The sequence below is a fragment of the Haliotis rubra genome, unplaced genomic scaffold (genome assembly GCF_003918875.1).
Source record: "Haliotis rubra isolate DU_JTF1 unplaced genomic scaffold, ASM391887v1 Scf154, whole genome shotgun sequence".
NCBI lineage: Eukaryota > Metazoa > Mollusca > Gastropoda > Lepetellida > Haliotidae > Haliotis > Haliotis rubra.
This window is the reverse complement of record NW_025765492.1, coordinates 316,605-341,764: the sequence shown is the minus strand read 5'-3', so window position 1 is coordinate 341,764 and position 25,160 is coordinate 316,605. Positions and strand designations below refer to the sequence as shown.

The following is a 25,160-nucleotide window of genomic DNA, read 5'->3' as shown; positions in this document are numbered from 1 at the left end:
CACGTTCTTATTCTGTTGGACAATCCCACACATGGGGGGGCAGAGACACCCCAGACGGTGCATCAGGGACCTATTCTGCTGGGCATTCACCATAGCAGACAAACGCTTTAAAACATCGGGCATGGGACACCACAGACCTAGTCCAGGGGAATTCATCATGGGAGACAACTGTTTCTCAGGGCAATACTTAGACGTCGACATGTTCCACACAGGACACAAACGCTGTACCACAAGACATAGGAGCTTCTGTCGTGTTTCCCATTGTGTTGTTTACCTCTAGACTTGCTTTTAGCGACGGGACCAACATCCCTGCAGGGTTGGAGATACGGTAGCCATATATACCTGGGGATATGTCCATGTCTGGTAAAGGAAACATAAGTATCAGTCACATTCAAACGCACACTGGAACATGTCGCTGGAACCTGACATGGGACTGATTTATTGGTTAAAACTAACACTGCAAGGTGGCCGTCCGAGTATGTATTCACGGCATTAATGAACAGAATGCGTATAATAAAATAATGATGAAAAATAATTCAGGTGCTTTGGTTTAACCAAAAGATAAATTTTAAAGTGACATAATGCACCGTCTACCACACCTATAAGACAATTAGTCTTTCCAGTGTCAATCACTTGAAATATTGTATGTGAATCTTGTCTTCCATGTATCCTAATTACCATTGTCCATGACAAATCTTGTTTCAAGCTTGTGGCCCCACCACCCAAGCAGTTTGGGGAAGTCGTTCTTTTCGTGTTTCTTGTGCAGGAACGCCCCTCCAATACCCCCAGCTCCCGAGCACAAGTACTGGAAGATGAAATAATCAGCCATGTCTCGTGTAATGATGATGATAATGATGATGATAACGCATATGTCGCTAATTATGATCTATTCCGTGTTGGTATAAAAGATAACCCCAGTTGTTCTTGTGGAAATGTTTGTAAAAATTCGTATTATTACCTATTTGAGTGTCATTTATATATACAGAGAACTGCAATGATGACTAATTTACGCAGTGTTACCAATGTGAATATAAACTATGAGTTACTATTACATGCGATGCAGATCTGACTGTTCGCATAAATCAAAACATATTTAAAATTGTTCAAACATATATTTAAAAAGATTTTGTTAATCAGAATATTTTTTTAATTATTGCAATTGTTCCACTGTTTACCATCTTTCTGTTTTTGTCTGTCCATCTTGTATAATAAATGTAAATAATATTATGTAATAACTACGGAGAAGGTGTTAAAAGTTATATAACTTGTACCCAAACCTTTTCTCATGAATAAAATATACTTAAAACATACCCAATCCTTTTCTCATTAATAAAATATATTTAAAACAAAACAATCGCTAATGCACTGCTGCTGCTGCTGATATCGTATATGTAGGGTAGACTGGATATATCTATCAAGCAGTTTATGAGAAACATGTTACAAAAGAGCAATATCTTTTTACCTGCATAGTCTCATAGACCCTTATATAATAATTATTATTAAAACATAAAACAACAAGACACACACAAGACATCCCTTTAATAATAAAATATACGTTTTTGTAAGACTATGACTATGTTCTCTTGTTACCACCTCGTTACTTGGGTGGAAGGATACTTCCAACGGTATTTCACAGGAATACCCAACGGATTGCTCTTCAAAATAAGACGGATTGCTTATCTCAGTTACCTTGTAAGTGCACCAACAAGCAAAGTCCACCCCCCAGTCATGGAGATGCAGTTCTACATTGCCCACAGCATGAGCGAGATCCCATCCCACATGGCACCCCTTGGCTTGCCCTGCCTTGGTGATGGTGGCAATATCAAACAGCTGGCCTGTGTAGTACTGCACCCCAGGGAGGCAAACAACAGCTATAGAGTTGCCTTCTTCCTGTATCCTTGACACGATGTCTTCTGTGCGCAGAGTAGTCTCCCCCTTAAACAGCCAACGTGAGTTGTAATGAGTGAGTGAGTTTAATGCAACACTGAACTCATTTCGGTACAGTCACTGGGTGCTTGTTGACATTGGAGGAATGGACAAAGTGACCCACGTCTCGGACGTTTACAACTTTGATTAAAGCTACGAGCATGAATATGAGGTTGCCAAGAGTCATAATTTGGGCGAAGGTGGAATTCGAATTCCCTGATCAAAGAACTCGGGCACGCCTAAGAATTTATCGGAACAACGTGGCAATGTTAGAGAATCAGATATCGTAGAAGGGTTCTAATCTGGACAACGCCACGATGTGTTGACGACCCTACAGTGTAACACGATCAATACAAACAATGGTGCCGTGTGGTGGCCTCACCTGTCTGGGTTCGAGCAGGATAAGACTTTCAGCTGGGTTGTAACCATGAAGCCTTATCTGACTTTCGAATGCATACTGAAACAAAGAAAATAAAATCCCAGGGACACCAATACAGGAAGGCGGGAATAACGTTGTGAAATGCTTCTCGTAGAAAATATGCACACTTGTAAACAAGATACACAAGGTTAATCTCAACAGGTGTATTGTAAAACTATAATAACATAAATGTATCTGAAGTATATTTGTATATGAACATGAATTGAATTTACCAAATAGAAATCTTGTCTTCTATATTTGGACTAACTTAATTGCGTGCGAAAGGTAAGTAATCTTTCCCGTGACATTACTTATACTCACGTGATCAGATGGAAACGACTTGCTTTCGCACATAATCTTGTGCCTTGTGGCAGTTGGTCGGTAAAATGAGATCTGGACAAAAAACCAAATCATTGAGATAAAACCACAGGCTTATTTACAAAAAATATTACATTGTATAGCTGAAAAGAATATTGGCAAAACGATTAGAAAATTTACGTAGCTCAATGGAATCTTTACGTTTTCTTTATATGAGCATGTACCTTCCTAAAGACCCAGGATCACTCTCATCCATCACAATGAATCTGAATGTTAATATGATCTTGCCCCTGTGTACATATTACCAGTTCTTTTCCGATGTAGCCTTACCAGCAATAGATGGAGATTCACTGTCAATCCGTTCATGAGAGCAACCTCACCATGTTGGCCTCCTGGAAAAGGAATCGCGACGAACATGATGAATCCTGCCTCACCGTTTGCCGATTCAGATCAGCTCTTACTACCACGACGGTCAGTTTGAAGAGCAGGTTTTCGAAACATTTACCTTACTAATCAAATTCTATTGGGGTTTGGCTACGATGAAAAAACCCTGAATATTTCTGATTTTCGAGAGGATAAATATTGTTTTATACCGCGATCACAATTATTTCAGTCTCAGAAAGGCTGGCTGTCAGGTGACAACGCACCCAATTCTTTTACGTTTCGAAAAAGCCTATTGATATTCATCTTTCATAAAAACAGCACACTTTCTCTATTTCGAAAGGCAAACGGTTTTGAGTCACTTGCTTTTTTTTATTGCAATATGTCGTAATGAACATCACAATTAATTTTGCCATTAAGTATATATGGTACTGTGCCTACCTACTATCTTGGCCATGTCGCCATCAACGCATTCATCACAAGTGGCCCAGGGGAGCTCGCCGTGACGATGGCCGTGGATGGCACTGAAATATGAATATGTCCCACTTCTACATTTCTTGAAGATGATTTGTCGGCTTTACAACGACCTTGCGGCTAATCGTTACCGCTCAATACAAGATTACGTGAGCTAGGAAGGCTTTCGAACACGCCATTTAAATATGGGCTAAAATATGGAATACAGTGCGCTGTTTGTGTTTCATCTTTCTAGGTCGCTGAACTGACGACGACGTAAAGACCACACACGAATAAATGTTTAATCAAGGCGTGTTATCGTTTAGACAGTTTATCAGCGTCATACTAATGAACCATGTTCCATGTTTAATCTAGTACAGTCAATTTGTTTTGAAAGTCGTTTAAGAAACAATGGCGGGAAAACGCTTTTGTGCTACTTTGAGAACCATTACTACCCCTAAAAAATGTTCCTCTAAATCTACACCCTATCGTGACCAACGGGGAAACGGAAACGGTTTCAAATCACAAAATATGTCTCTCTAATATGACATCTGGTCTCTCAGAAGCCTACGAATTCATTTCTTTTTAAAAAAAAATTTCATCACACAATGTGGGTTAGTGAGCTAAACTGTATCCACAGATAGTCGCAGACATCACAGACGCCGCAATGAACATAGTTTACGCGCTTTGATCATCGACCGAACTGTGGAAGATTCCAGACTTACATTTTGGACCATTTTTCCAGCTGTGTCTTCACATACTCTTCTGCGTTCTTAGGGCACAAACCGAGAGAGTTGCCGACAAAATAAACACAGTCATCTTCGGGGTCGACTAGCGTTTGGTCAGCTACAAGCAAAACATTAAGAATTATTTTTCAGAAAGACACAACACTTACTTGACCCCCTTCAGTTTGCCTACAGAGCTGGGACAGGAGCAGGGCCTACAGAGCTGGGACAGGAGCAGGAGCCTACAGAGCTGGGACAGGAGCAGGGCCTACAGAGCTGGGACAGGAGCAGGGCCTACAGAGCTGGGACAGGAGCAGGGCCTACAGAGCTGGGACAGGAGCAGGGCCTACAGAGCTGGGACAGGAGCAGGGCCTACAGAGCTGGGACAGGAGCAGGGCCTACAGAGCTGGGACAGGAGCAGGGCCTACAGAGCTGGGACAGGAGCAGGGCCTACAGAGCTGGGACAGGAGCAGGGCCTACAGAGCTGGGACAGGAGCAGGGCCTACAGAGCTGGGACAGGAGCAGGGCCTACAGAGCTGGGACAGGAGCAGAGCCTACAGAGCTGGGACAGGAGCAGGGCGTACAGAGCTGGGACAGGAGCAGGGCCTACAGAGCTGGGACAGGAGCAGGGCCTACAGAGCTGGGACAGGAGCAGGGCCTACAGAGCTGGGACAGGAGCAGGGCCTACAGAACTGGGACAGGAGCAGAGCCTACAGAGCTGGGACAGGAGCAGAGCCTACAGAGCTGGGACAGGAGCAGGGCCTACAGAGCTGGGACAGGAGCAGGGCCTACAGAGCTGGGACAGGAGCAGGGCCTACAGAGCTGGGACAGGAGCAGGGCCTACAGAGCTGGGACAGGAGCAGGGCCTACAGTGCTGGGACAGGAGCAGGGCCTACAGAGCTGGGACAGGAGCAGGGCCTACAGTGCTGGGACAGGAGCAGGGCCTACAGAGCTGGGACAGGAGCAGGCCCTACAGTCCTGGGACAGGAGCAGGGGATGCCGCTCTTACACGGCTGAACAACATCCACAGATATCTTGAAACTTACATTTCATTTTGTACGAATCTTGTTTGTTGATATCCCCACTGCTTATATCACCATTCAGCCTCATCTGCTTATGCAAAAACTGTTCAACACTCATTAACTGGATAGAATTGTTTCCTTTGTTACTGTAAATGGTTGCACGTCATCTGTAACACTCACATCTATGTGATGCGTGAAACAATCTACTACTAAACCTATTAAATTAAGCGTTCATGTGAGTCAGTGAGTGAGTGAGTTCGACGGACGACGTTCATAGTGAAGTCACACTTAATAACCGGTATGCCCAATGAGTCGCGAGAGAGTACAGTTTTGCGCCGGTTTCAGCAATATCACAGCAGATGACTCCACAAATGGGCCTCGCACATGTGGAAGAATGTAAGAAGTAGGACCTGGGTCTTCCGCGTGACGAGAGAAAACCTTTAAACACTTGGCTACCCCACCGACCATTTTCTCGGGAGTAATGTCCTGTATTCCTGAATAGGCGTCCTCATCACTTGTTGTTAGGAAAGATTGGTGGATTAATGGGGATTCGCTAGAATTCAATTTATTTTCAAACGGCTAGAAAAAAACACGTTTGCTTGAGATTGACAAATTGGCTGATGCCAATCATGATCCTTGTATAAGGTCTTCTTACCAAACATGATCTCCTTCATTTTTGGATAGTGGAATTCTTTCCTGAATGCCTTCAGTTCATCCTTTTCGTCCATTAATTTGGCAAACCTCTCATCCGTCACTTGAAAACCAGCCTCCACTGCCAGGGCACACAGGCGATCTGCTGGACTTTGTTTGGACATTGTTGACCGACTAGCTAGAAAAAAGAGTAATCAGATTTAATAAGAATTTACAAACATTAATCAGATCGAGTGGTTAACCAAATCATGCATCCTGAAATGCATACATTAATCATTCTGTATGTCATTCTAACCCGTGAAGTTCCGGATTAGAATCGGTCTCCAGCAACCCATGCTTGTCGTAAGAAGCGACTAACGGGATCGGGTGGTTAGTCTCGCTGACTTGGTTGACACCTGTAATCGTATACCAATTGCGTAGATCGATGCTCATGCTGTTGATCACTGGATTATCTGGTCCAGTTCGCCGCCAAATAGCTAGAATATTACTGAGTGCGGCGTTAAACAACAATCAAACTGTATGCAATCAATTTGAACTCTTCTGTCCACGGGTATAGTGGGGTGTATTATGTACAAGGGGAATCCGCCGCGAAGGTGGTGGTGGAATTGGGTTTAACGTCGTGCTTGAGAATATTTCGCTCATATGACGACGTGCATGCGTGTGCATGTGTATTGGCGGCTGCTTGTACTAGCCCAGACTGAAGCTGGTTTTATAGTGCTAGCCCACTGAGATACCCGCCGCGAAGGTCTGTGATTGCAACCAATAAGGAAGAGAACACAACTCATGAAGTTTGTTGCAATGAAAACCTGAACAATATCTGTTTAAGCAATCACAAACTACCAAAAGACACCATTTCACAACTACAGGATCTACACTGTTCAAGAAAAGAAATGCATAAGTCATTTTAGAAGAATTTATTGCGTTAGTTTAAGAGCAATCAATATTATTTCATGAATTTCAATGATAAAAAGGTGAAAATTCACACGTCTATAGACAAAGGGTTCGGCAACACAACAGATATCTGCAATGCTTGTTGTGGCTTATATAAATTATTTCAAGATATTTTGAATTGAATTTAAGATGTTATATTTGGGATTACATATTCTTAGTAAAGTACAGATTCTTGTACTTTTGTTGGGTTGAGTCCCACCCGGGATTCGAACCCACACCCTCAGAGTCAGGCACCTAATCTCTAGCACATAAAGTCAGACTTCCACTAAAATGGAAGTAGGACAACTGGTAGTCAAGACTGCGGACTTTGTGTACCCCTCTGATAAGTGTAAATTGGCGCGGCTCCTACGGCCGAAAGCTATAATTAAGATGCCTTTAATTCACCACGAAATTGTGATATCTCGGTAACATTTTACGATATGAGTAATTCTATTTTGGATATCAGAAATTAATCAAATATATATTCAATTATGTACGGACATCTTAAAAACAGAATTGACACCTTTAAACGGAATGCCGATATCTTTAAAACGATTGAAGATATCAGTAATTTCTTCATAAATGTGAAAACCGCTTGCCGTATACCGGGCGGTCTTCGCTGTAACACCTCCTCAAAATGCATAAGGACTATAAATATGTGTATCCTCAAGTTCTGGAAATACGTACGTCTGTAAATATAAGCAACAAAACCTTTTTCACGACCATAAGAAATCTCTGTTAAAAACAGAGTCGATTGTGCAATTCCGACTATGTCATGACTGACTGACTGAGTGAGTTTGGTTTTACGCCGCTTTTAGCAATATTCCAGCAACATCACGGCGGGGACACCAGAAATGGGCTTCACACATTGTACCCATGTGGGGATTCGAACCCGGGTCTTCGGCGTGACGAGCCAACGCTTCAACCACTAGGCTACCCCACCGCCCCGACTATGTCATGAGCATATGCTTGTGAATCACAGTATAAAAAGTGATGATAACAAATGTTGGCGAAAATGTGAGCGGGTCCTGTCCCACTGGTTGCACTCTTCATAAACACATGCAAAGGCTAGTCAACTGTTCAGCTGAAAAATATCGGGAACATTTGGTACAAATTTAAAAAGCTGATTGCATCGGGCACAACTTTTGTCACTGGAGCGTCAGATTTTGAAATTTTCTCAACATGCCTATTAAAACAGCTCTGTGTTACATGAGCTAAAGGTCCTGTTGGGACCCGATACAACTAATGAGAGCTAACCTTTAAATACTATGCTTATAATTTATGATCTTCTTTCATATTTAACGAAAATATACATTCAGCCCCGCATGGGTTCCATTCCAGATCAATCTATTGCTTATTTATTTCAGGTCCTGAAATTCGCGTATAAGTTGTTCTGTATCATATATACAACAATACGACGAACGGATTATTTTACAATACCTAAATACTTATTCATAACGACAAAACATAATAAATAACCACAACAATAAGACCGTATTATAACCTATTCTGTGACCACAGCAATAAGACCGTAATATTTTATAGGTGAACTATCGGAGAATCTTGAATAACTGGCCCACCTACAAATTAAGCATTGCTTGAAGTAGGTCTGTGAAACCTTGGAACTGCCTTTGGGACTAAAGTATTGCATGCAACGCTACTGCAAGAGAATCTAGACTGCATATATATATATATATATATATATATATATATATATATACGCACACACACACACACACACACACACACACACACACTCATCTCGAACATTCAATGGATCAAAGAAGGCACGGATATATACGTGAATGTCGAGACAACAGAAAAGAAGTATTCGTTCTGTACATTATAAATACGTAAAGCACAATGTTACATTGAAATAAGAACAAAATATAGAACACAAATGTCCATGTTTCTTACCTTGAAACAAGTGAGGGGAGAGCTGTGGGTTCCTTGGGTCTATTCACGCAAGTGTGTCTGAGATCCAAATCCCATGTAGATTTAAAGCTCAAAGCTCCACTCGTTTAACATTACCAATTTCTCTGATGTAACACTTTCCAAATATTGTATCTACCCAGTGCTGGCAAAGTTTACGAATGTATTAAAGCTTAGCCCCAGGATTACATCACAAGGGTAGACTTTTAGTCCATGTTTAGCCTATGATCAAACATGCGCCATCTGGTAACAAAACACTTATCAGTGTTTGACCAAGAGAAGATAGGCCGGTGCCGGCTTGTATGTATAATTATCAATAAGGCCTTTGTTAGACACAGTTATTGCTTCGGTTGACCAGTGACAATTAAACGATATATTGAGAATCTCACCCAAGCGTCTACTGATATCAATTATATCAGCGTGAGTTGATATTTTTACTTTTATCAACGAGTGTTGAGAGGGTGAGATTCTATTCATCATAAAAAAATCACTCTTCATTAGTTTTCAGAAAAATGTACATCTCTGAACACTACGTACTGCCATTTATTACTCGCCCCCCGTGGAAGATAATGGTAATGATAATGATAATGTTTCTGTTTATTCGTTTTAAATGCCATACGACCCATTGTACATATTCATTAAATATTCAAAGCATTTTAACAGTAAGTTAGAGTTTACAGTTCTCCTCGTTGTTTAAACACATGGAAAATATATTTAGCTAAATTATTAATGGTTTCGGGATTTTGAGAATTGAATAGTGAATAAATGGATATGTAATATCCATCGTTTTTCTTTGGAATTAGTTCTTTTCTTATGTCCGTAAATATGGTGCAGTCGAACAATATATGACTCTCATCTTCGAGGGATAAACAGGACCTACACAATATATTGATGTCATCTAAGGTGCTCTGTCCTCTGTCTTAGTTTCATCACTCCAATGTTCACATTGCCACTTCGAAATTTAGTTAAGATCCGTCTTTGACTAGGTGAAGTTACTACAGATAGATAATATTCACACTCTAATAGAGATTTAAAAGAGAAGTAAAATGTGATAGAATCGCTGTCAAGACTGTCATGCCACATTTGAGCTGAGGTATCTAATAAACGTTGTTTGAAAAAATTCATAAACAGTTCCTCATTACCAACTTCTTGGCAGAGCCATACATGCCCGAATCCGTATCTAAATAGAAGATTCCGTATGTTGTTTGTCCAATTGTTACGTCTCCGGGCTGATATCGATAAAAGCATATTATAACACTGGTATGGGTATCTATTCGGAGGCAGTGTTATCAAACGGAGCCAATACTTTACACATTTGGACATATATATACAGTCCATAGAGGGTTTCTCCCACATTCTCCATATGCTACACAGTTTGAAGATTTATAGCCTTGTCCTAAAACGTATTTGTAAAATTATCTTTGAACAAGATCAATATCATCACGTTGATTGAAACCCCATATTTCCGCTCCATATGTAAGAATGGGCACAATTTTCATGTCAAATATATTGAGAGCTTCATTTACGGATATATTCAGGCGTCTGATGAGAGCTTTTACTGGGAATATCGCTTTACTGGCTAGGCTCTACATGTTCTCTAATGTTCTACATGCTTTTGTCATATAAGCTTTGGCGTCATCATAAGTCCAAGGTACTTATACACATTCACAGTTTTCAAAGTTTTCCCTTCAAAATACCACTTTTCGGATTTAGAGAGAGGCCCACCCATTTTGAAAACCATAATTTTGCTTTTTTCTATGTATGATTTCCATTCCCCACTTTGAGGAGTAGTCAGATAGTCAATCAAGTCATCGTTGTAACTTGATCACAGAGTCAGCAAGAAGGATGACATCGTCAGCAAATAACAGTGCAATTATATTCAACACTTCGTCTGACACATAAATTCCATCTTCAAAGTTCTTATTTACATGTTTGTGTAATTCTTCAATAAAAAGCGTGAAAAGGACTGGACTCAACGAACATCCCTGTCGAACACCACACGTACTTTCAAAGTAGTCAGTGAGCTTTTTCCCGTATTCTACAATTACTGTTGCTTTTATGTCGTTATACATACTTTGGATAACGTTGAAGAATTTTCCATGAATTCCATTTTGCAGCAGAACATACAGAAGGAAGTTCCTATTGACCAGATCAAACGCTTTGCGGAAGTCAATAAAAGCACAGTAGAGTTTTCCTTTCTTCTTGGTAATACACCTTTGTACGAGGCACTGCAAAATGAAAATACAGTCAATTGTGGAGTGATTTTTCCTGAATCATCCTTGGTGTTCGCTTACAGGGTTGTTCAGTTCGATGAAAAATTCTAATCGTTTGTTTAGGATACAAGTGAAGATTTTGCACATAACGTTTATTAGTGAAATGCCACGAAAATTATTTGGATCGTTGGTACTTCATTTCTTATGGATTGGCATAATCATTCCTTTGTCCACGAGTGCGGAAATTCTCCAGTTTGAAGAATTTGGTTGAATAAGATCGTCATATATGGGGGATTTCCTGATTTGAGGAATAATATTGCATTCATAACATCTTGTTCTATTATATCACATGATAAAATATCCTCCATTTTACACTCATGACATGTTGCAGGATTGTGTTTACTAAGGAACCGTGACACCTCGGGAGTTCGTATCTGGCGATACTGGATTAAGTAGCTCTTTGAAGTAATAGAACCCGCTGTCTGCTGATATGGCATTTTATGTTGATCTTGTTGATGTATGTTTCTTAATTAGTCTCCAAAATGTTTTGCAATCCTTTCCCTTTGCTGCAGAGTTTATCATTCGTTGTTATCTTATCATTGTGGTCAGCTTGTTTTTTCTTGCACAAGAGTTTGAACAATTCCTTAGCCTCTTTATACAATTGATAATGTTCGGCATTAGAAGTACCCTCAAACTGATAAGGAGGTTTATATTTCTGTCGCTTTGCTGATTCACATTCATCGTCGAACCATTCTGGCTGCTTCTTCTTATTTGCAGATAGACGTGTAGGCAATTTCATATGATTACCACATTGGCTTAGAACAGTTTGCAGTATTTCTGTACTCCTTTGCATGTCGTCATATGTACAGGTTTTGAATTCGTCCAGTAGTTCCAGCACAATATTTGATTTGAAGTTGTTAAGAAATTCCACACCTTTGTCTTCATTCCATTTGAATTGTGTTCGTATCGTACATTTTACATGTTGCATTGCTTTGTCACTAGATTGTATGTTTGAAAATATATTGCTTATAACAGCCTTTAATGGCATATGGTCAGATTCTGTTTTGCTTACAACCTGAAAGTCCTTTATTCTAGAGAAAAGCGTTGATGACACACATATATAGTCGGGTGTACTGAATCCATTTCCGCCAATGTAAGTGAATTCTCCCTTATCAGAAAATCTTCCACTTAACATGCATAATTCTAAAGATTTACATAATTCCAAGAGTTCTTTCCCATAACTGTTTAACACGTCTTTGCTAAGACGCGGTTCTGGTCTATTGTCATTTACTGTGTAACTATCTTCGTCAATTGGTATGTGCGAGATATCGTCGTCTTCAATATAGCCCGCATTAGTTGCTGTGCGACTGTTGAAATCCCCACAGAGCATTAGTTCGCACTCTGGGAGTTCATTCAATAATGTTAGCAGCACATCTTCTAGGTTTTCAAGGCCATTATCTTCTGTCGGTGACTCTGGGATAATATAGCAAATACCAAGGATTATCCGTTTGCCGGTCAATGTTGTGATTTTGATATTAAAAATATGCAGTCACTCCACGAATCGTGAACTCTATAAAAGAACGAATCAAACCACTGATTTAAGTAAACAGAGATACCACCTGAATGACGTCCATATTTCTTGACCTTTTTTCTAACACATTGGTAACTAACATGTTCACTCAACTGTTTAGACCAAGTCTCTACAAAACAAATAATGTCAAATTCTTTGAGAAAACTAATAAAGTCGTCACTGTTAATTTTTTTCAATAAAGTCCATTCACGTTCCAGCAAACAATCTTTTACACGCTTGCTTCGTTTGAGGTGCGTGCAAATCCCGTGCATATCGTGGTGTCGTCATAGTCCAAAATAGGGTCACGGCCGTCTTGTTATTTGTTTACCTGTTGTTTTGATATTGTAGAACTGGGTATTCTGTAGTCCTGGGTTCTGGTTACTTTGGAGATAGTTCCATCCAGATCGTTAAAGAAGTAATACTGTCCATCGATGACGAGGTGGTCCACTTTTACATGAGCTTGTTTTCCATCATCTCTGGACGATTTAAGGACAGGTACAAACTTCTTTCTTCTCTCTCACACAAGAGGAGTAAAATGTTCTGAAACTCTGTATTCATTTGACGATTTCAACTTTTGTCGTGCATGTAAGAACACATTAGATTTATCTTCTCTAGATATAAACTTTGCAATGCTTGTGTGTGTGTGTGTGTGTGTGTGTGTTCTGTCTGGATCGAAGCCTATGTACAATGTCAAATTGAATGTTATATCAGTTTCAAGCTCATCTTCAATAAACGCTTCAACTTTGTCTTTTGTTTCCTGCAGTGTTTCACTCTGTGACATTTCAATCCCGAAGAAGATTAAGTTATTTCGTCTAGAATATCCTTCTGATTTATCTATTTTCTCTTCTAGTTCAGCGATCCTTCTTGTCTGGGCGGATAGTGTAGTTTTTAACATAACATCTTCTTGTCTTAGTGTATCCAACTGCTCATTCATTCGTGTGTTATTGGTTTCCACGCTTGTTGCGAGGTTGTTTAGGGTAGAGTTCATTGTTTTCACTGTTTCAGTCAAGGTAGTCATTTGTTGAGTTAAAAGCTCCGGTGAGTTTCGGATAGCTTCATCACTGACGTCACTGTTTCCAGATCTTGTCAAAGGTCATGGATTAGTCTTAATGTCGCCAGATAACAGCAGTAGTGATGAACTGTACAACGTCGTCTGCAGGTCTTGTTGTGTAGGGAGGTCAGGGGGCACCAAAGTACCCGGATGTTGATACTAACAGTCAGAGTGACAGTGTGACATCAATCTACCATTGCATGTATATGGGAAAACATAAGATTGCGAGCGTTGGTATTCTTGCAGTGCATATGCAGACGAGAGCACAATAATGGACAGGCTAACACTCACTGCATAAAGCCTGTAGCACATCTCCATCCACGGCGTCCATCTTGTCTCTCCTGTGTACTTAGTCTCCACTCGCTCAATTTGTCGACAGCCTTTTGGCATTACAAAACATCCAATTCTTAACCTCCATGTTTCAATGTCAACCATGATGTTCAAGCAAAAACCACATACAGGATTATGCTCTTTAACGATGCTTAAACACTTAAAATTTTCACTTTTGCACTCTCTGTTCTGAACTGTAAACATCAGGCAAAGGCGGGTAACTCCATGAACTCCAAGATGCTGCATTCTAAGATACTTCTGTGAAAGATCAAAGGCGCCGACAGTACTTTATCAGACGATAATGTGCACTTTTTGCATTACGTCACAATGTATTGGCGTCACTGTGCCATTCTAGTCTGCCCCCTCGTAATCGAACACTTTTGCATTACGTCACAATGTAATCGACGTCACGATGCATGTCAGTTGTCATCGCCTCGTACAGCCTCCTACAGTAAACTACTCCTTTGCATCCCGTTTCCTGGTTTGCAGTTGCTTCATTAAGCTAACATCACTGGTGGAAACATTACGTTTATGTTTTCCGACAGCTAAAATGTCTCAGTTCGGCTCACAATTTTACAGCGACACGGTAACGTTCGCAGTGTTTACATTCCCACAATGTAATCGTGGAATGTCGCTTGACTAGTCAGCTTCATCTGGATGTACTGATCTAAACTTACGCTGGTAGTAGAAATGCGACTTTCATATTGCCCCATATGGTTTACCTTAAGCACAGATGTAATTAAAACAATTTAGAGAAGATATTTAACCCGAACGTAAACCGTCATCAAACTGTTTATCATTTGTTTTTTTCTGGTAACGTTCGTCTTAACGTAGGGGGACAGACACGTCAATAGAACACCGCGTTAGTTAGCCCTGTGCAAGGATTCTTAATAATAAGTCACCGACACCGCCGTTTGTTTTCTGCCTCAGATTAATCGTAATTATCATTAGAAAGTATTAAATTTGGTATCTTAGAAAAGAAATACAGTTCGCTCTACCGACATGTGTAGCTCTACCACCATGTATTATAACGTTAATACTATACTAATTCAGGGCGAAAGTGTGCTTTATTACACTGTACATGGTGGTAGAGCGAACTGTATTTTAAGTGTAATATTTTTACGGCAATATTACACTAGTGTATATACCGCTAGACATATGACGTCATAATGGTTACAGTTATGACGTCACAATGCAAATACATGTACCTCTGTCGCAATGGTATTAGACCTTGCTTGACTCGCAGAAAATAGACCGATCCAGTCTGTCAATCAAAACTGGCGCATGCGCCAAATTTGGCTAATCAGCAGGCCGGGCGCGCTGTGTTGATTTGTCGAACTTATTTCCGGGGTCAAACGATGCCTCCGAAGCGATGTGCTTCGAATTATGCCATTTACACTCGCTATATTTATTACATATTGCTGCTATTTGATGTGTACCTTTAACAAACCATTACGGTCAAGACAACAAAAATGGAGGCGGATCAAGAAACGCGATAGGCCTAACGATCAGTTAAATGTCTGCACCATCGTTCAGGAAACCTACGTCTGCCTGCTGATGAGAATTTGCACGAATTTCCACACTTTTGCACATGTGCAAAATCATTACCAATTGATGACAACAAATAGCAATTTAAGATTTTGTAAGTGTTATATTCACGGACAATTCTCGTAACTACAAAATTGGTTTTGCTTAACGTGTTTAGTCACTACTAGGCATTGAGTTGGTACGCCATAAAGCTTAAATGAGACAGGCGAGAAAGCCGTGACACAATGTAAACAAATCTCCATTTCGGTTACGGTCAACCGAAATAGCAAAACTTGTTACATGAAAGAACAATGTGGTGGATATTGTCCACTTCGCTTTTAGATATTCTTCAATTTGTCACACATTTTAGGATGTTTTAAGTTTCATAAGCACAATCTGAAGGCCTACAGTATCTTGTTAACAGAGCAAAATATTCGAGGAGTAATATTTTTTATTCAAACGGAAATATTGTCAGTGTCAGCAGTTGCCTATCACGCAATATCCAAGGATCAAACTGAATTCATATGAGTGCCTATAAAACCATGCTTTAAATATTTCAGCTTTTTTTATAAAGAGTTGCATGGGACTTTGAATTGAATTACCTTCCTCCCTGTTGATCGAATACGAAAACTATGTGAGAAGAATAGTGATCGACTCTCTGGAGTATTGGACGGAGTGAAATAAAGTGTATATCTTAATTATGAGAACATTATTTGAAGTTTTGTTACCACATAAATTATTCACATATATTGGTACATTTTAGGAGTAATATTACAACTGTAATTTTCATTAATTCACTGGAAATGATAGCAAGGTATGTTTTAAGAATCTTGCTTTTTTTAGTAAACGTGGAAGGGTAATAAAATTAATATTAATCTAATCAATAATAAATAATTATTTAATTGATTGACATATCAGATTCTTATGATTTTAAGGCAGAACTAGGCAAACAAACACCATACATATCATGGCAGGACAATCACTTGGTATTAACTTAGTTTCTTGGTTCCTGCTTTTTGATGTTTTTTTAAATACTACATTTACTAATAAGATAATTCTGAAAGTGATTGCTAGTATCATAACTCATTAAATTTATTTCAACATCCAGAGAATTTGAAAAAGCAAAGGCTACGTTTTGGTCAAACCCTGGTCATGCATTATCCAGTCCTGCAGGGCCTAGATTTTCGAAGCTCTCTTAGCGCTAAGATAGTCGGAAGTGCCATGCATTAACATTAACTTACGACTATCTTAGACTAAGAGAGCTTCGAAAATCTAGGCCCTGGAACAGAATAACTTACAAAAATCTCAGTTGACTTTTCATGTAACGGAATAAATATTGAAACATATATTTAACCCATATTTGATGTAATTCTTCTGATAAATCATCAGTTTTTAGGAGGTTATCAATATTTGAAGACTGAGCCATAGCTAGTGTTTATTAAGATGATGGATTTTGACAAATTGTTCAAGGTTTGTTGATGGTTATTTGGAAAATGAGCTTCATATTAAATTGCACACTGGTTTGTAGGAGGTGAATGCTTCAGGACATTTTCATGTCTGTTTTCCTTAACCTTTGTTATGACTTTTAACAAATTTTGAATCAACTTTACTATATTTTTTATGACACCAGTAAGTATCTCAGAAAAGGAAATAGATCAAAATCAGTGTTATGTTCTCGAGGGATATGGTCTCAGATCTAATAAAAGAAAGATTATCATTGTTTAATTAAGAAGCAATAATGTCAATATGTAATTGTATTGACAAAAAGCTTTGAACATAGGATATATTCTTTGCACCTTATTTACACTAGATCTAGTAGTTAGCAGTTAAACGTCTCTGATGAAAAAACAATAGATCTACATTTGTATTTTGTGTAACATTCTATTTCAATGCTAGTTAATTGTTTGGATAACTGTGGATCCAAGATTTTGCATCACATGTTTCCTATTTCTGGAAGATGGCTCAGCTAGTGTACAGGTGCAGACTGTATCTTGGATCTTTTGTGTGTTCTGGTACTGTGACATACCTGTACATAAACGCTGGCAGTTCATGAAGTCCAGTATTGCGGAAGTTTGTATGTAAATTAGGATTCAACAACAAAGTACATATAGAAAAGTAAAATGGAAATGATTAAAAAAAATGATTTTCTTATATTCAGTGTCAGTTTATCATGGTGTAAGATTTTGAAGAGAGAAACTTTACTGAGAATTGCTGCAGATCAGCTGTTGAATATTTGCTTCTGGGTATGTCCAGATCTATAGATACATCCATGGAAACATACTGTTTACAAGCCCTATTACTTTTCCAGATTTCCAAATGTGATTGATTTGTTTACATAAATTATATACAGACAAATAAAGTGCATGAAGTAGTACACGGGAAATATTTTCTGCTTTTTATTTACCATTCTCTTAATTCATTAAAAGATAGAAACCCATGTTTTCAGATTATTGAACTAAATTTGAACAACGCCAACGGATAAGTAAAGGCGCCACGCGCAGTGTTGATAATCTATTTATAGATACCAAAACGATCTGCAACATGAACATGTGGTTGTGTTCACGAGTTTTATAAAATTATAAACTCAAACAACAAAATTTCAGTTACCCTTCACCTGCTAATATCTGTGACGGAGGTGAATTGCCAGATAGATTAATTGATTCGAAAGAAATTACGCTTCCTACAGTCTCAGCAGCTAGTCGAGACGATTTTTCATCGGGCATGTAACTCATTTTCACTCGCCAGTTGCAATCTGCCAGCTATAATATAATAAAAATCACATACGTATAACTTGCCTCTTTAAATAACATTCACAAACGACGGATACCAAAGTATCACAAGCAGAATTCATCAACAACGTTCGCAATCACGTAACGTTTCGCCGGCGGTGACGCCATTGTGATTTGTCAGTGGTTGTCCCCCCTAACGTCAAAAACGAAGTGGGCGGGGCTTATTGGCCGGGACTGGATCGGTCTATTGACATGAGAGTCATCACACTGTAGGCAGTTTCTATCATGTATGTTGGAGAGTAATAAACAGAATACTAAACTCGCTTCCGTGAAATACCATTTTTATTAAAATCATTAACTCGATTAATAAAATTGGTATTACACGGAAGCGAGGTTAGTATCCTCTATTAGACTTGCAGTGCAACGATGTCATAGCATTGTGACGTCATCAAGTTCATGACGTCATAGCATTGTCAGGACATTGTACAAAATCTACTGTCAAAACGATATCAAATGATCTCACACAAGCAATATCTCCTGTGGAACACTGTATTGGGTGATAAATACTTTTAGAGCAAGGACTGTCTTTCTCACACTAAATTTATGAAAAGGTAGTAAGAAATATATGCAAGTGTGATACTACCACAGAACCTTTTGAAAGCTTTACTGATGTCTAGACTGTTGTAACGTTAATCGCACAAGTTATGAGTAAGATGCGTTTGATGCTCTTTGAAACCTGGCTAACAGGAGCATGTTCTATTGTTCCTCAAACGTTGTGAAAAGTGAACGCCAAAGAGATCCGATCGGGAGAACCACTTTTCATGGGCCGCAAATATCCACTGCACCGGTGATGGAAAGGAAACAGTCTCGGATTGCCGAGAAGTAAGTTTGCTGTGTGTTAACGCTTATTATTCCCATTTACGAGCCGAATTAAGATACGTGTGTTTATCATCCTCTCATAAGTACACGACAAGCGGCTAAATAGAGTCAAATTAGCGGACTTTTGATTTCAACTGACGAACCGACATCCCGGCTGTTTTCGGTGCAGGGCCTAATTATATAGCCGCGAGTATATGCGTTACCGTGAGGATCCGCGACGATATATAAGGGAGGGAATGTCAGCCCTCGTTGTTCGAATTCACTTACACATTTAACTAAGTCTGACTTACCAATTGATGACAAAATCTGCCGTTGTTTGAATGCAGAGAAAGGTTGTCCTTACATCAACCTTGACCTTGGTTTGTGTTCGTGATCAATTGAACGGTGGTTTTCTTGAAGTGCTGGGTGATAGGCCCCAGCTAAGAGGTTTTTGTGCAACATGTGTTACGGGGTTGTCAAGTACAGTGTACAGGAGTGTCTCCGAGAGACTGGGACACCCTATGAATCTGTTATTTAGAGACATGCACATGGATGATTTTTCCCTATTGAAGTCACAGCAAGTCCCTGCCAAGTTCGAGTAAAATTTAGAATGCCTATCAAAGAAGTAAAATTTAGCTCCCTATCCTAGACCAGCATATAACTAGACGACTGTTTGTTTTTTCGTTTTGAATATTCACGTCTTTTATTACAGAAGTGTAGGCCATCGGCCCATAAATACATAGGTTACATTGTGCATGGCAAAACATGGTGTGTACAGTACAATTTAATAATTTTAACATCTTAGATGTATTGCATGATAAATAAAGCTAGCTAAATTATTTATAAGTTTACAATCTGATGATGACATGAGGATCGAGTTTGAATTTAGCTTTACTTGGATTGGTACAATAGGTTTAAGGTATATGGTTCAAGCGGAGCTTTTTGAAATTGGAACACATGAGGAGAAAATGGAATTCATCCTCAATATAACCTTCTTCCCACTGTAAACATAATCTATCATCTCTGTCTATATCATAATACCTTCCAGTTTCAATACGTAAATGTGAAAAACATCTAAACTGAGCGAGTGCTACTCTAAACTATTTATTGTTAATTACATTTAAATACAATTCCCTGGAAAATGATATTTTGAAGTAAGAATACAACATAGTTTTGTTCCCATTTCGAAGTGAACTATACCAGTTCTGTTCATGAATGCATTAAAGCCCACTCACAATTTCAGATAAAAACGAGGTAGGAGAATTAACAAATTGCTGTTCCCAAACAAAACCCAAACCCAAACTGTACAACATAGCTCGACACTTTGAAACCCAATTGGGGCGGTGGGGTAGCCTAGTGGTTAAAGCGTTGGCTCGTCACGCCGAAGACCCAGGTTCGCATCCCCACATGGGTACAATGTGTGAAGCCTATTTCTGGTGTCCCCCGCCGTGATGTTGCTGGAATATTGCTAAAAGCGGCGTAAAACCAAAACTCAGTCAGTCAGTCAGTCGAAACCCAATTAACTACATCATGTAATAACATTTTTGGGGGATGATGAGAATCAGACATACTTAATAATTTTAACCAATATGGTTTTTTTGTTGTTATATTTTATTGATCCCAATAAGTTGAATACAAGCATATAGAGGAATATACATGTGTACAAAACAGCTTGTGGGTCCATAGAGAGATAGTATATTAAATATCAATATCAGCAATATGTTTGGGTTAAATAGTCATTCAGGATTAAATTCTGGGATGAGAGGAAACCATTTGGCTAAAAAGCTTTCACCATTATTATTTCTTCTGGAAATGATTTTTTTCATTGGTGAATATGTCTTTTAATATCCTTAAGAAATTATCAACTTTTGGACTGACTGACTGACTGAGTTTGGTTTTATGCCGCTTTTAGCAATATTCCAGCAACATCACGGCAGGGGACACCAGAAATGGGCTTCACATCAAATTTTGGAATTGTTTTTTTCAAAGAGCAAGTGTAAATATACTTCTTAGCAGATAAGATTATGTGATTCAGTAATGGGTTCTTACCTAAAAAGCCAAACCAGATCAAAGATTTTTGTCAAATTAAGTGCTTGGATACTTTTCGTAATCCACCGTTCAACAGGGCTCCAGATAATTTTTCAACATCAGGAGTACGTACTCTTCATTTTCTCAATATAGGAGTACTGGAAAACCTTAGGTGTACATTTAGAGTACTGATTGGAATTTAATGGAGTATCATTAATCTTGTGTTTTGTTTCATATGTGAACCACAACATTGCCGCTCTTGTGTAAACAGGTCAATAAACAATAAAACAATACTTTTTCAGATAAATACGTCTGTAAATGATTCTAAGACCGTACACTATTGCTGTGGTTTGTATCTGCTACGTTTTCTAAATTATTTCCTACAGTATCGTGCATACTTTTTATCTGTACATACGCCGATACGGCCCTTATCTGGAGCCCTGGTTCAAGTTTCTTCCAGAGAGTTTTGGTTTCATCACATTCCCAATATACATGGCAAAAGGTCTCACCAGAAACATTACAAAAAGAACATATTGCATTGTCAACAAGATTCATTTTAGAAATTCATTATATTCTTTTTTGGTATAAACAGTTCTGTGTAGAAATCTATGTTGAAAATCTAACAGTTTCACATCTCTTAAATTCTTTCTGCAAATATAAAAAATCAAATGCCAATCAAAATCAATACAATCAAGTAATGTTTCCCATTTTGGGCACATATGAGGTTTAACATTTTCAGATAACAATTATTATGTAATAATCTGGAACCTTTTCTTGGGGATATGAACTCCTTTTGGAGAGAATTTATATCGAGATCATTGATGTTTATATACCCATATTCCTTTATAGTCTTTTTCCAAGGGTCAGGTAAAATATATATAACATATCCAAGATCTAAGTGTGTACCTCTGGTATCAAATTTTAAACTAGACGACTTAGCACTATACCAAGGTAGGCATTGGTTGGAATACGAGTATATTTATACAAACTACTCCCTACCCCTGCCCAATCCATGTACACAAAAGTGACAAAAAGAATCAGGAATCAATGAGTTCTTTTTCGTCCGATAATTGCCCACCGGCGATACAGAAACCATTCAATATTTCTTTATAAAACTTTGTGTACCACCACAAGCAAGATTCCATTTACACAATGATGAAAATTATGTGAGAAAATTTTATAAGTGGTAATACTAGGTAATACAAATACTGACATGCTTGTTCCAACAACACACCCACAATTTTTTTCCCCACCTGTTACATTAATCACCATTCCAAATTTATCTGCAAACTAGTTAGATATCTTCTTTGATTTGCATTCTAGAAGTTGGGTAGATGAAGAATGAGGACTATTTTTATGGATATACAACTTCTTTATTCTGAATAGGCGACGTTTCAACATAGATTCTAATGTTGTTGTAAAGACCACACCACTTGCTTGACAACGACATTAGAATCTATGTCGGAAACGTCGCCTGTACAGAATAAAGAAGTTGTATATCCATAAAAATAGTCCTCATTCTTTAGTTAGATATCCCCCTTGGAGAACCTTCTAGTTTGGACAAGACAACCTTGTGATCATACGCTAGATCATAGTCATGAAAGACAGGATCACTCTAGGGACATGATAATGGTTTCTGACTGTTGAAAATATATAACATAGGTGGATACAGAGGGGATGCAGGGGTGCGCACACACCCTTTTGTCCTGAAAGTTTATTAAAGGACCATGGAAACTCTCATGAAAATGGGTTGAAATGAACTGTGCACCCCCTCCCCCCCCCTCTCAAAAAGCTGTATCCGCCCCAGTGTGTAATTTGTTAACTTTTAAGTTACTTTTCTGTTTACAAGTACAGAGATTCTGCTGCCTACAGTTACAAACGAGAGAAATATTCAAGAAACATGTTTGTTTTGCACCACAGTTAAGCTCATCAATTATAACATGCGACACACAAGATCTGTTTGGAGCTCCAGTGAAAATATGTCCCCAGCAACATGTGTTGTTTTTAAAAAGGCAACTAAATGGGTCAGTTGTCAGACTTTGTGACTTTGTTGATTGTTGGGGATGTTGTTCATAATGCAGTGTTTATTAAACAAACAGCACAACACCACACATCAATTCAGGAATTGTTCAATCAATTCTGGAATTGTTTAATTTTGTTTATGTTTTGTTATGGAATTATGATTCAGAGTTGTCAAATATAATATGTACTAGGGCTGCAACAATTCAACTTCTTGCCCCTTTATCTGGTGAATGATTCACCAGGTGATTCACCTGATCACTATACATTACATTGTTATGGAGTAGTGTTGGGACTTGGTTAAAATCTCATAATTGATGATTGGTTTATTACAACCGATCAATCATTGAAAAAAAATTGGTAAGCGTCATTAATGAAATTTGTTAATGCACATAAAAATAAGGAAAAAACATGTAGTTCTTTTGGGTGTTTTGGCAAAATTTCACATCTTTAAAGGATGACTAGTATGTCAGGAACATAAATTTCTTGGAGTCTTTAAGATAAATTCAATCATGACTTGAAACGAGCTTGTAGTGCTTATGAAATGTAACTGACAAAAACCAACCTTGTGAAAAATATTGTTTATGAAAACAAGTGTTCCAGAATTGTTTGTGTTCGATTATGAGAAAACATGATCGATTGCTTGGTCGTTTAGTCACTCCACCCATCTTCGATTAGAAGTAGCCCATACATTGTTATGGAGGGGCAAGAAGTAGCCTATACATTGTTATGGAGGGGCAAGAAGAAGCCCATACATTGTTATGGAGGGGCAAGAAGTAGCCCATACATTGTTATGGAGGGGCAAGAAGTAGCCCATACATTGTTATGGAGGGGCATACCATACATTGTTATGGAGGGGCAAGAAGTAGCCCATACATTGTTGAAACGTCATGCTGTAAATATAAAAGGAAGTTGTAAATCCATACCATACATTGTAATGTTAACAATACTCAGATTCAAGGAGAATTGAAGTACCATTTCTAATCCTTGTCTTTGGACTGTTGGAAGTTAAAGAAAGACTGGACAGACACAGTTAATCAGCTAGTGTTCCACACTAAATGTGGACCTCACTCTCACATCAATATGTGAGGCAGGCACTGTAACAATTGGTGGGTCTTTCAGATGCAATGGGATGCAATTGTTGCAGTGAGGATGCATCTCAGTGCATCACATTTGGTGTCCCTGCATTTTCTCCATATTCGATGCATTGTATACATATTTCCTGTAATGTGTGATGTTAATACTGTAAAGACTTCTTTCTGGTAGATGCTTTTACCTTTATTGTGGATTGTTTTCCTATCCAACTGCATCTATCTTATTGTTGAAACCGCCATCTGTTTGTTTAGGTCATCTGAACAAACTAAGCTGATGTTGAGGCCCTATGGTGAACTCTTACATTTGGACATATGTCCCATAAAACTATATTTCCTATGGCAGTGAAACCTTTCAAGGAGTAATACCAGAAGGAGAAATACTGAATTGTCTTTATTACATCTGTGAACTGATTTTCCCCAGCTGAAAATGACAATGTCATCTTTGTAATTATTCAGGCAGTTTAGTAAGCATCATTGTGAATTTTATTATGATGAAATTGTATTTAAAAAACCTCTTATTAAAATGAGTCAGTACAAATGTCAGTAGAAATGAAATACTAGCAGATCATAGGACTGTGGTAGGTAGGAAACACCACGTACATGTGGTATCCAATTACTCAAAAATAACTTTGTTACCAAACTATGTATTCCAGTTTGACAGATAATTGATTGTCACGAGGTAAAAAGATTATTATAGGTGAACTGATGTACCAGATGTGTTGGAAATGTTATCATATGTATGGCATTCATGACAGTTGATTGAATATCTGCACAGCACATTACTCTTGTTAATGTATTCATAACAATGTAATCCCAACCTTCTGTAGGTAATGGTTCCATCTGTTTACTGTGACAAGTACATGGCATACATATTAATAGATTACATTGAAATAAACCTTTCCACATCTTTAAGTAATATCTGCCAAGAGCAGTGTTGATTGTATGATTTTGACGATACCATGGGCATGTGTTTATGAGTCAAATA

The 25,160-nt window shown here is 38.6% G+C and overlaps 2 protein-coding genes across 2 annotated transcripts in view; one reads left to right on the top strand and one right to left on the bottom strand.

Annotated features, from left to right (window-relative positions):
• LOC124270710 (kynureninase-like) overlaps positions 1–19,499 on the bottom strand; it is a 24,779-nt gene extending 5,280 nt beyond the window's left edge. Inside the window, 10 exon segments of the mRNA XM_046705741.1 lie at positions 275–360; positions 679–805; positions 1,690–1,935; positions 2,309–2,383; positions 2,666–2,737; positions 2,993–3,054; positions 3,485–3,567; positions 4,222–4,342; positions 5,899–6,068; positions 19,346–19,499. Of these exon segments, the coding sequence (XP_046561697.1) occupies positions 275–360; positions 679–805; positions 1,690–1,935; positions 2,309–2,383; positions 2,666–2,737; positions 2,993–3,054; positions 3,485–3,567; positions 4,222–4,342; positions 5,899–6,058 (1,032 nt within the window). The 5' untranslated portion in view covers positions 6,059–6,068; positions 19,346–19,499.
• Positions 18,963–25,160, top strand: part of LOC124270711 (26S proteasome non-ATPase regulatory subunit 10-like) — a 19,385-nt gene continuing 13,187 nt past the window's right edge. The window contains exon 1 of the mRNA XM_046705742.1: positions 18,963–19,058. The gene's annotated coding sequence lies outside the window, so the exon portion shown is untranslated. The remainder of the gene's footprint in view (positions 19,059–25,160) is intronic.